This window comes from Gasterosteus aculeatus, chromosome 9 (genome assembly GCF_964276395.1).
Source record: "Gasterosteus aculeatus chromosome 9, fGasAcu3.hap1.1, whole genome shotgun sequence".
Taxonomy (NCBI): Eukaryota; Metazoa; Chordata; class Actinopteri; order Perciformes; family Gasterosteidae; genus Gasterosteus; species Gasterosteus aculeatus.
In genome coordinates this window covers 17,442,001-17,454,558 of record NC_135696.1, presented here as the reverse complement: position 1 = coordinate 17,454,558, position 12,558 = coordinate 17,442,001, and the positions used below count along the sequence as shown (strand labels likewise).

Genomic DNA, 12,558 nt, shown 5'->3' with positions numbered 1-12,558 from the left:
AATGAATCGATAATGAAATGGAGCCCCAGCTGTCCATTTTTGCCGCGGGCACGATGAATGTGATGAAGGCCGCTGGATGCGTTCAGTCGCTGCCGTGACGTTACAGGGACACACGGGCGTCCTTTGATGCCACGTGATGCTTTGCACATCTGGGTTCTCACAACAGGAACATGTATGATAAGGAGTGAAAGATGTCCTCATTGTTCTGAGGCTGCAGCGTTTCGGTGTCTTGAGATTTAGTTGATGAAATTGCACTTTCTTGTTTCTTGTTCTTCTGAGTTTGTATCCTTATGGTTGCAATGCACTTATTGTAAGTCGCTTTGAATAAAAGCGTCAGCTAAATGACAAGTAATGTAATTTACATTTGTACATTTTGATTTCTTGGGGCTAAAACTGTATAACAAAAAAGTCCAACATACTTATTTCTAATTTTATATTCTTTAAAGAGATTTAATTCTTATAACACTTTGGTCGGTCACATATTGTATATAATGAAAAAAGGTTTAATTTGGCAAAACAAAACATTATTTTTTCAGCTGAGGGTTTGTATTGCTGAATCTAATATGTAAATGGCAAAAAAAGCTTTCAGTTTAATGTCCAGCTTTAAATATTTAATATTTTGTTTTTGCCATCGCTTTTCTCCATGTTTTCAAAATGTGCAGTGGAAATATCTGTTGCAGCAAAAGAAATCAAGGACTAAACACTGTCATGTTGAGGTTATTGTTGTCATCAATAGTGTATCCTGAATGTCTGTAATATTCCCTTAATGCTCCCATTTCTTTTCCTAATGCCTCCGGTTGAAAGCTGTGATTTCTCACCGTCTCTCTAATGTTCGCAGTCGGCTCTTTGCTTGCAAAGAAATCATTCTATTACTCGTTTTAAAGCGTTTTTGCCTTTCCTGTGTATATTGCAGCCCGACAGGAATTGTCCCGTGTCCGGCCACACCCACCACATTTGGCCACATTAGAACAGCCAATTGTCAGCAGAGGCGGCGCATCACCTCCATCCAGCCGCCGACGGGTTTCCAAGAATGGCTGCGAACATTTCAGGTGAGCGCAGCGGAGTCCTCCTCTTCTTCTTCTTCCCTTCCTCTTTTCCTCCCACCGGCAACTCCAAAGCCCTCGAGCAAAAGCTCATCACAAAGCAGATGTGGTGCCCAATCATTGTTCACTTAGTCTCAGAGATAATTGGTGCCTTGTTGTCCGGGCCCGCCATATTAACATAACCGCTGTAGCGTGGAATTGGAATTAGCCGTACCTGTAAGCGAAATGATAACATCCGTTGTTTCCACTGCAGACGTAAAGGCTGTGCGAAGAGTTGAACTATTGTTTTGTTTGGTCTTCTGTGCAAAAGTTGAGGTTTCATCGCGTGCTCGCTCAGCCCTTCTCCTAAAATACAGGCAAAGCTATTTAGGGCCTCGACATGGCTCGTCTCCATTGACGTGACTCGGGGAGGACATTTCATAGTTCTGCACACGTGTCTTTTGGTTGAATTTAAAACACCGAAATAGAAAAAAAAAAAAAGAACCGTCGAGACCCTGGACTTATGAAGACATGACATAATATAGTTTATCATGCTCCATATTCCATTTGACCCTATTTTCAAATTAATTTTAGTTTTCAAATGCAACATAATGGAGCCATTTCTTTCAGGTTAGACTTCTGCTCTAATGATTCCAGACCTCATGAGACTAGGACGTCATTTTACCATATCAGCAGTCATGTGCTCGCTCTGATTTCCTTTATAATAGGTTGGCGAGTAGTTCATTACCTGAGACGGCTTGAACTCATTTTCTTTGAACAGCCGGGCCAACCTGTGACACCTCCGTGTTTATTTTACACGTATTAGCCGTCACGCCCGACCTGCTGCCGCTTTTAATTTGACGTCCCAGGCTTCAAGCAGTTAAACCTCGTACCTCCCTCTGTACCTTCTGTCCTGTAACTACTTTGGTTATTTGGCGGGTTTTCCCTTTAAAAGACAAACACAAGGACAAACATGGTCATGGCAAAGTCACATGTTACATTAGAGGATTCTTTTGGGATATATAGTCGGTCGCCCTTGTAAGACCGATAACACTCCATGTTGTTGTCGTCCAATCGGTGATGATGGTTAATGTTGTCAATTGAAGTATTAAATTCCTCAGTGCACTGCCTACATGTACCAGGATGCATTGCGGGTAAGCTGCAGTTAGCGCTACGTCCTCGCTCTCAACCCGCTGGTATGTTTTTGGCCCGAGTAAATACGGCTGAATAGTCCAGCCGGGCCAAACACTATAAAAGATCCTCGCCCTTAACGGTCCGTTCTTATTTGGGGTTTTTCCCAGTTTGCGACACAAGCAAAGGGAATGTTTTTACCGGCGGGTCGCATTGCTCCTGGCCACCAAGGGAAAGCCAAGCTGAAGGTAGCTCTCCCGTACATCCATGTACATCACTGCGAGATTGAATCACTGCAAGCAGTAATAAAGATTTTGCAGCTGCAAGCAAAGATTTCTGGGTCAATACGGCACGCACGGGGATTTATCGCTTCAATCTATTTCACTTACCATCAACACTGGAAACAGCTGGCTGCGTCCTACAGTGCTAAATTAGCATACCGGCACCTCCAAAGCTGACTAATTAACACACTATATCTGGCGTGTTTCATAAGTACAGAGGTTTTATTGGGGATTGTGTGTGGGATTACTTGTTACTAAGTTATTTCCCCAAATCTCTCTGTGCCCGACCACATCTGGCTTGATCCAAACGAGAAACCACACGCTGTCATCGCGGGCATAAAGGATGCAATTATTGCCTCTCAGCAGTCGTGGCTCTCAACGAAATGAAGTGTTTTTCAGCCGGTACTTGAACACACCTTGAATGTCTGAACTGAGGTCTTTTTATCAGCAGCTCCTCAAAGTGATCAGGTGTGAACAAGTGGTTCACACCCGTGGAGCCTCTGCATGTTCAAGTGTCAGCACCGTGATCCCAGGTGTCAACTCCTGGTCTGTGTCACGGTCGCTCTCAATATTTAAAACAAATTTGGGGATTTTGGAAATGAGTAACTGGAGCAGGGAGAGGAATGGCACTTTGGGGGAGAAATCTTTGAGCAAAAATGATGAAGCTTAAATGGAGGACTGTATTTGATCCTGGAAGCTGCCGCATTTACAACACAGACAAATGCAGCATACCTAAAGTAAAGGAGCATATAAAAAAGAAAGTCCAAAGCAAACTAGAAACTGGCGGGTTTTCCGTTTTTTAACAAAGAAAATCACATCCAATTTTGTGAATCGTAAACTTGTCGTTGCTTAAACACTGTGAAGAAAATTGATAAGTAGCTGTTCCCAGCTCCTCTGGCTAAAGCTGCCAAATTACAGGTAGTCTACATGTGCCAGCAGCCAGACTCCCAGCCTGTAATCACTATCAGACCCCAGCGCTCCAAAACAACCGCGGCAGCCGGGTCCAACATCCAGCGAACGGCTGAATGTTTGAACCCTTGTAGGCCTTGTAATGTTGTTGGTGGGATCTGGTTTCTGGTGATTAAATGATCAACGGTTGTGTCGGCCGGTAGAAGTGGGCAGGTGCCTGCAGCAACGCGCAGCAGGAGGCCGTAAAGAGTTTAAGAAAAAAGTGCTGACGCGAGCACCCCAGGGCGTCAACTTTGACCGCGAGAAATTCAGTGAGCACTCCGCGTTTACAGCTGGTGCTGTAGAAATCCAGGTGGGAGTTCAATTAGTGAATTGCCACAAAAATGTTTTTCCGTTATTTAAAAATATTTTGAGGGGATATTGCACAGTAAAACAGTTAAATGAAGCAATAAAATCCAGCAGAATACAACCAGTAGTCAGTTAGCAGCAGTTGATGCCGCTCTCACTACCTCTGTTTTGCATTGATCCCCCTCAATGACAGCACTCAAGCAATTACCTTCCAGCGTTTGATGTCGTGTAGCTGTTGTTCCCCCCGCGGTTTGAACACGGTCCCTATTTGCGTTGCAGAGCTGGACCGGCCCGGAGAAGCTGCTGGCGCTGGATGAGCTGATTGACAGCTGTGAGCCCACACAAGTCAAGCATATGATGCAGGTGATCGAGCCGCAGTTTCAGCGAGACTTCATCTCCCTGCTGCCCAAAGAGGTGAGTTCCCCTGAATCCCCTTTTATCCGCCGCACAGCTTCATCTTAACTCTGCGTCCTCGGGCAGACATCGTTTTTAATGTTCAGTACGTGACGGAGACGAGGCTTCCGCTGCGGCCTTAATCCTGTCACTATCTTCCTTCAGATCATTCAAAGACATCCGTAGCGGGGTGTCTTTCTTTTTTTTTTTTGTTTTTTCCCCTCTGCATCAGAACTGAGAATACAAACACTCTGAAGTGGCACACCGACGATAAGATCGCATGGGGGGTTCTTACGAAACCGCCTCAATCCACCGTATCTGGTGCAGCTGATCAAATGCTAAACACTTGGACTCCCCCCTTGGCAGGTGTTGGGATGAAAGCGGGGGGCTGCTAGCGTGGAGAGTGAGGCAATGCCGGGCAAGAAGTCGAGCATCGCTCATTTGGCTTTAGCTCCCTGAAGCCAAACAGGAGCGCGACCGCGTCGCGTGCGTCCTCAGCCTCTTTTCATTTTGTTTTCTTTCTCTACTTTTTAAATGTATTTCTTTAGCCTGTTCCCTCTGCCTCCTCTTGATGATCCTGTCGGTTCTCTTCGACAGAGCAGCTGGAAATGTATCGCCGGGGTCCGTCAAGTAATTTTAACAGGACAATCCCTGCAGATGCAGTTGAAATTGAAACCTTGAAGAGAACCTTCAGGAGGCGATGTGTCGGGCTTTAAAAGCAATCAGTGGAAGCTCGAGGTCCATTCATTAAAGTTTTGAAATGTCCTGAATCCCAGTAACGACGACAGGCTTAGACTCAAGGTTTGTGGTTCTTGTCCCGGGCAAGTTATTTGAAATAACCCTAAAACTGAACTTTCTTAATAGCTAGAAGCCTTCAGCAGGTAGACAAAAGCATAAAATGCTCATGGTGACACTCAACCCTCTTTAAAATGTTTTTCAGAGGGTACGTTCTGAGCAGCGTGAAGTTGGATATTAAAAAAGAAAAACGTCTCAAATCTTTCGTCAAGGTGTATTGACCTTCACGTCGGGCAGACTTTGACTTCATGGCTTAATCCAATTAATACATTTGTGATTGACCTCTGAATTCATCTGTTGCAAATAGCTGTGTAGGTCCCAACTATCTTGATTCTACTCATTCATAATTATGATTAAATTGCAGTAAACTTGGTGGACAGAGTCAAACTTGCTTGCTTTGGCTTAACAAACTTTGGCCCCGACATTATTAAACGGCAGTGTGGCTCCTGTTGAGTGATTTAACAGAAACGCTGAGTCAGTTTTCTGGTGATACCGTTTTCCTTAATTCAGCCTGTTAATCTTTTTCACACAGTTTGTACCTCTTTGTCATCGTGTCATTCACTTACTTCAAACTTCTCGCCGCGTGAGGTGTTGGTACTGTTGCCCTCACCCGCTGCCGTGAACAATGTGTCCCGTCTCTTTTTCCATTCACACCTCTCGCATCCCCCGCCTTTCTACAGCTGGCTTTGTACGTGCTGTCGTTCCTGGAACCGAAGGACCTCCTTCAAGCAGCCCAGACGTGTCGCTACTGGCGCATCCTGGCAGAAGACAACCTGCTGTGGAGGGAGAAGTGCAGGGAAGAAGGTGAGTCGCGAGTCTTCGCCATCGGATGCCAGGCGGCGGAAGCGCGAGCTTTATGGAGCTGCGGCTGTGGGCAACGCTGTGCTTAAAAAGGCGGTTGTACCAGGTTTTAAGATAAACCTTTGGAGGACAATAAAAACAAACATGAGCCTTAAAATCCCATCTGCCTGCGTCTGTTTTTCCTCACAGGCATCGACGAGCCTCTGCCCCTCAAGAAGAGGAAAATCGTCAAGCCTGGCTTCACTCACAGCCCCTGGAAGAGTGCCTACATCAGGCAGCACCGAATAGACACCAACTGGAGGAGAGGGGACCTCAAATCGCCCAAGGTAGCTTCGCCTTCAAACGGAAATTCCACCGTGGGTGGATGATACGAAATGGCTTTTGAGTCTCAGAAAGTTGATGCAAAGTTAGTGCGAGCTCAGTTCTCCCAAGTGTTCACGTCGAATGATAATTAAGCTGCAGCACGGGGTGAACTAATTGTCCTCCAAGGTAAAGACTTTATGAAGAAGAAGTTCCCCCATAAAGCATTGAGCAGCATGCTAGAGCTGATCCCCGATGAGTCGCCACTGATGCTCCTCAGACTCCCCTGCAGCAGTCCTGTGGCCCAGTATCTCACACACACACACACACACACACACACGGTTAAAGAGCCAGGTACACCCGAGGCACTTGGTGACATTTCCCCCTTATCTCCCCTTTGATGTACAAAGCACCAGAGACGCCTCATTGTCAGTCTCAAGCCGTGCCGTGTCATGCTGCGTCCTCCCCGTCGTGTCCATCTCCTCCTCACTGCATCTCTCCTGCTCCGTCTCATCCGAAGGTGCTGAAAGGTCACGACGACCATGTGATCACCTGCCTCCAGTTTTGTGGCAACCGCATCGTCAGCGGCTCCGACGACAACACGCTCAAAGTCTGGTCGGCCATCACAGGAAAGGTACGGCTCCGCTGCGTCCTCCGTGTCCTCTTTTCTGCTTTTATCGTAATGGATTTTTCCTTTTCTTCTGAACTGTGGTCAGACCTTAATGGATTGGCGGCAAGATCAAGCAGAATTCACTGATTTGAATTGTTTATCGGGAGGTGGATAAGAGTCTTCGTAATTATTTAAAAACTTGGCTCTGTGTACCATCAACACAGTTAGTAACTGATAATAATATCCCCGTCAGGTAGAAACTGGTAAGACTCCATTGTGTCTATTTTCCCTCCGCTTACTTTGTGGATTTGCCGAGTTGTTACACAGCACATGTCTGCAAGAGGTGTTAGTATTCATCACCGAGGCTGCTGCAGCTACGCAGGACTCGGCTGCAGCTTAGCGCTGCAGTGTATTAGAAAGAAAAGCAGCGGTTGTTCTGTGGTGAAGGAGAGCGGGTCACAGATTGTTGTGAATCGCTGCTCTTTAATGCCTCTGTGTCAGACTCCATTTAGATATAGACGTATCCTCTGTAGTTTGTTGTTGCTTATTCCTTTTACTTGGCGAATAATGAGATTAGTGGAGCTGTGAACCCAAATTAAAATACATTTGTATAAAAGCCTTTTGGAGAAGTTGATATTCTTCACGATGACGAGGCCGTAGCTGTCTTTGCTACTCACCAATAGCAAAGTTGGCTGTCATCCATCTTGGTAAAGATAGATAGGCATGGAACGCGATTTTGGACCTCCTCCACCCGGCAGCATCGGGGTGACGGGCTGCCGAGTTACAGCTGCAGCGGATAAACACCGGCGGTGGAAGTCTGCGATGAGTCAGATCACCGCCGGCCGGCCGGCTCAAAGGCTTTCTGCGAAGCCTCCCCGCATTGGGATCGACGTCACAGCCGCGCGGTACGTCGCCTGTGGTTCCCGGCGGCGCTAATCCGCCTAAGATTCGTTTGTTTACATCAGTCGAGAGGAGGGGATGAACCGGAATCCGTCTCTGTTTGGGTGGTGTATCCAGAGCACAAACCTCTGTGGGTTTCATTTCTTTGCTCCCTCGGCTCTCGACACAAGGGAGAGCCTCTCCCACTGAGGACCAATGGCCACTTAAGCCCCGTCAGCAGAGTCTGTCGAAGCCGCTAAAACGTACAGGTAAAAATACTACACGCAACCGGTTTGTTGTTTCGCTGTCGACAGTCTTTATGGTCTCTGCCGCCGGTTTGAGGACTCTATTGCTACGCGTTCCTCGCCGACAGCCGTCTCCAGCGAGATCGACGGCCCGCAAAGTGGTGATTTGCACCTGTCGATATCCTTTCCTCTTGTCCTCCATTTTGCAAGCAACGGCTCCTCTGTAATCTTCTTTCATCAGTGACGGGTTGGACCTTCATTGGGCGTTGTTAGCTCTCGCACCAGCCCTCCAACTTCAGAGGCCGCTCAGGGAAACTTTGCACAGCTCGGCCGCTAACGCCAGACCTCGGGCCTCGGTCACGATTGGATCGATGAGAGATAGCCGCCCGCTAATCAACAGAGATGAGGAGCTCTGTTTGTTTGTCGAGGTTCTTCTTTTGAAACCTGGCGGCAGGTAACGAGAGACGGATTACGCGGGTAAATTGGTTCAGACGCTCTGTCGTTTTTAGTTTTTTTTCCCTGAGTGGAGAGACTTTCACTCCAGGAACACGATTTTAAAACGGGAGTGGACGGAGTAATAAATTGGTGTGGCAGAAGCAGAGCAGCTTCAACTCAACAGCTTCAATTTCTTCTCGGCCACTTTTGCTGCTGTTCCGTAGAAAGCTTTTGTTCAATTTGGAACGGTTCAAAAAGACGCTCCCGTGCTGGGACGATGCGGCGTGGATCAAGTGGTCTTATTTGGAGCAAATTGTCTCCTCATATTGACAGCGTTGTTTGCATGGACGCGGCTTGTTTTTAATACATTTCAATAAATACTCGGCGGTGCCGGATTGCCACATCTCCAAGACAAAGTTAATCGCTGATGTTTTCTCTTGATTTATCTCGTTGTATAAAACACGGGGCACTGGACCCCTGCTGTGAGGAAATTTGAATTATTAAATGAGCACTTTACATGTAAATGCCTCCGCACCTTCTTGAGGCACTGGGCCGTTGCTTAGCGATCAGTGGGACAATGGGGATTTGAGCGCGGTGAAAGTATTGCATCAGAGATTTAACAAACACCGGAGAGTGAAGATTAAAGGAGATTTATCAGATTTGCAGTCTGACGGGATTTTCAAAGGCCGGATTTCCTGCTGAAGCAGCGGATGCTCGTACGACACCTTAAGGCTTTCTTGTCTTTCTCTGATGGACCTTTGTCTCTGCGTGTCCCCCAGCGCCAGAGATAGATGATGTGATAGACGCGCACACAGCCGCACACATCTCGTTGCCCCTGTAGTGGCGGCCTGGTGCTTAACAGGGCCGACATCTGAGATGGCAGACCTGAGTGCTGCCTTTAAGCCAGGGAGAGGGTTCCTCTGCCAGATGCCCACTTTAACTTCTCCTCTTCGTTAACTAGAAGAGATGCCACGTTGCGTTTGGGATACCGTTACGGTACAGGTCATCCGCGCATATTTGACGTGATAACTGCTCGTGTTGGCAATCAGCCACTAAATACCATATCTTCAGACCATTCTTGCACGTAGCTTAGCTGTTATTTCAACGTTTACACAGCGCTTGCATTGGCAAAAAAACGGTTTCTACATTTAGACAATCTATTTTTGAGTCGTGTGATTAGAGCCGTGGGAGAAGCACAGGCACCGCCCAGGGACATCTGAGATCTTTCCCTTTGTAGTGCTTCTGTCGTTGCTGAGAAACTTTTGAAATCTGTGCTTTAAAATGATGGGAAAACACGTGACTCGTCCTTAAAGCAGCCTTTGCAATAGAGTCGCCCTCACCCCAGGTGACCTTCTAATCGTGCAGTGAGTCTATAAGGTGAGGTAGTTTATTTTAACCGTTGCAGATCATTCGCTCCGTCACCTTTAGTCCCGGTATTGCTCATTTTTCTGCTTTTTCCTGCTAATGCAAAGGATGCATTTTTTTTTCTTCTTCAAAACAAAGAAAACAGCAGCAGTATGTGACCAGACTTAAGTGTGCTGGAGCTGCTAAGCTGGAGCTTCTCCCACAGCTCCGACTTTAAATGGATGAAATCACAATGCAAATTGTAAGCGCAGCATAAAGACTCATGTTTGTAAGGATGGGTTTATTAAGAATGCACATCTTCTTTCTCTCTCAGGGACATTGTATGTTTGTTTCATAGACCGATAAAGAGGCTTAAGTCCTCCATTTCAGGTACTCTCTTCCCACGCAGTGTTTGACAACTCGCTGGGCTCTAATCACTGGGAATTTGTTTTGCAACACTTCGATTGACAAGGAAAATGGTTGAGAATTACAGAATGTGTGCAGATTAAGACGAATGGCGGGCAACAATAATGAAGCCTGTAAATAATCCTAATAATGTACCGCAATTTCCCTAGAAATCATCCCTGTCTAAATAAATACATTTTAATTTAGCTCCATTTGTTTTTGCAACTGCAGCGTTCTAGATCTCACTACGGCGGACAGCTTAGAAAACGGGGCCGTTGGGACAAAGCGGGAGACTTCTGACACTGCGGCGAGGTCGATTGTCGGGTCGCGCTACGTTGTCCCGCACGCAGTTAATGAAGTGATCCTCTTTATCGCGCCGACGGGCTCGTCCTGCTGCTCCTCGCTGCTATAAAGGCTCTCGCCCGGCGTCGCCACCAGCGGCTTATCGGCTGCGCTCAGGTTGTGTCACGCGTTAAACGCTCCATGAACGCGCCGAACTTGACGCGGCCACAGCATCCGCCACCGACCTCGTCCGCCTCCTTCGCTCCGCTGCCCAGATGATTTCCATTTGAAGCATTTAGGCCGATTAAAATCGAGGGGCGAGTTAGAGCTCGAGGAGACGCAAATTCAATTGATCAGAAGGATTTCCATAACCGCTTTAATCAATACTAATCTACCGTCCCTGATGAGGATGAATGGGTGCATTCTTTAATTGAAGGCCGTTGTGAATCGTCTGCTTTTCCAAGAAGATCCAGAAATGTTCTTTTCCCGGCCGCATGGATTTTAAAGACTGTTCGTCTTTCCCTGAAAAAGGACACATAAATAGGAGGATAATAGTGGGGGAAATGTGCAGATGTGATCTTACCAACTCCAATCTGATTCACGAGCGAAATGTCCGATAACTCTTATCTGACCCAGCGTCCGCGGCGGAAGCATGCTGACCGCTCCTTCCTCTTCTGCCACCTTTTCAGTGTCTGCGCACCTTGGTGGGCCACACGGGCGGCGTGTGGTCGTCCCAGATGCGGGACAACATCATCATCAGCGGCTCCACCGACCGCACACTCAAGGTCTGGAACGCAGAGACAGGCGAATGTATCCACACCCTCTATGGGCATACCTCAACAGTGCGCTGCATGCACCTACACGAGAAAAGGTAGGACGCCCACCTCACCGCCGAATCTACAGCCGAAAGACGGTTGATTAATACACGAGTCGTTCAGCGGAATATGAATCTTGTTCTGTTGAACTGGCATCTGCCTGAAAAGCCATTGGTAGCCTCTTTAAATAAAGCCATTAACAATGTTAATTGTAAAAAACCAGAGTGAAATTAATCTTATAGGCTTTTCCTAATAGATGTTAGCTTAGCTTAGAAACTTTTTACATACTTTTAATATCTTCTTGTTTCGTTGAAAACTATCCCCTTTTAATAACGGCCGACTTCACAGCGATCCCACCGAGCGAAAAGAGCCTCTCTGCCACGAAGAGGGCAGTGGCTCTTAAGAAAGTGAGCGTAGAGACTCTCAGAGACTAAGCAGACCCCGTGAGCCGCTGCTCACTCATTCACTTAGCGTTACACTCCGGAGACTCGTAGTGCTCTTTTCGCCCTAAGGCCCGCCAAGGTTTTTGTATAGCATCTGATTACTCACTCAGTGGAAACGCTCCCAGCTGCAGTCAGACGTGAACAAACATGCGCGCGATTCCCATCTACTTAGAGCCGTGAGGCGTTTTGTAGATGAAGAGTATGTTATGTGTGTTTAAAGCGTTTCATAGTGTGGAAGGATGTTCGTCTCGTTCTGTAGGGTCGGGCGTCTGGTGTCTGTTAAGGGGAAGCTAAATAACAACACACGACGTCCTCGGTATGAGAAGTTTTCAGTTAAAAACAAGTAACCTAGTAACCATTTCCGCCTAAAGGGAGTTTCCGTTCCTATTACCTGTAATGTATGTTTTTTCTCCACACTGCTGGAGGGCTGCTATTAAGAGTTAAATTGAAGTTTTCTGTGTTTTCAAGTAGAAACATGCATGTGGAGCTGTAGGTTTCTCAAAGAAAGAATAAAATGTTCATAACTATTCTGTGTATAATATATAATAATACTTTCATTTTTTATAGCGCTTTTCCAGGTACCGAAAGACGCTGTATAATGACAAAAAAAACAGAAACCAGAAACCCTACAATAAAAATAAATAAATAGAAATTAATAGAAAGTGCTGTGTCAGCATTTGAATGAATCCTACAGAATCTGTTACTCGTAAGAAGGAGTTTCGCCGGTGTGGGAAAGTGAAGCTCAACGTTCAGTTCGTGCTTCATTGAACGTCTGACTCCGCCCCGCAGGGTGGTGAGCGGGTCCCGCGACGCCACGCTGCGCGTCTGGGACATCGAGACGGGTCAGTGTCTACACGTCCTCATGGGCCACGTGGCGGCGGTGCGATGCGTCCAGTACGACGGGCGGCGGGTGGTCAGCGGTGCCTACGACTTCATGGTGAAGGTGTGGGACCCCGAGACGGAGACCTGCCTCCACACGCTGCAGGGCCACACCAACCGAGTGTACTCGTTACAGGTGAGCGCTCCGCTTCATCGACGGGGGTTCAACCGCGCTGGATGAGAGAAGCAGCAGGATGGGCTTGAGCCAGCTAATGGTTAAATTAAAATAAAGTATTTTCAT

General features: G+C 47.0%; 1 protein-coding gene across 2 annotated transcripts in view; it reads left to right on the top strand.

Annotated features, from left to right (window-relative positions):
• Positions 1–12,558, top strand: part of fbxw7 (F-box and WD repeat domain containing 7) — a 78,492-nt gene that overhangs the window by 61,254 nt on the left and 4,680 nt on the right. For both annotated transcript variants that reach the window (XM_078109169.1, XM_078109170.1), the window contains 7 exons: positions 914–1,049; positions 3,971–4,105; positions 5,560–5,683; positions 5,870–6,006; positions 6,501–6,614; positions 10,870–11,051; positions 12,228–12,453. In XM_078109169.1, the coding sequence (XP_077965295.1) occupies positions 914–1,049; positions 3,971–4,105; positions 5,560–5,683; positions 5,870–6,006; positions 6,501–6,614; positions 10,870–11,051; positions 12,228–12,453 (1,054 nt within the window). The remainder of the gene's footprint in view (positions 1–913; positions 1,050–3,970; positions 4,106–5,559; positions 5,684–5,869; positions 6,007–6,500; positions 6,615–10,869; positions 11,052–12,227; positions 12,454–12,558) is intronic.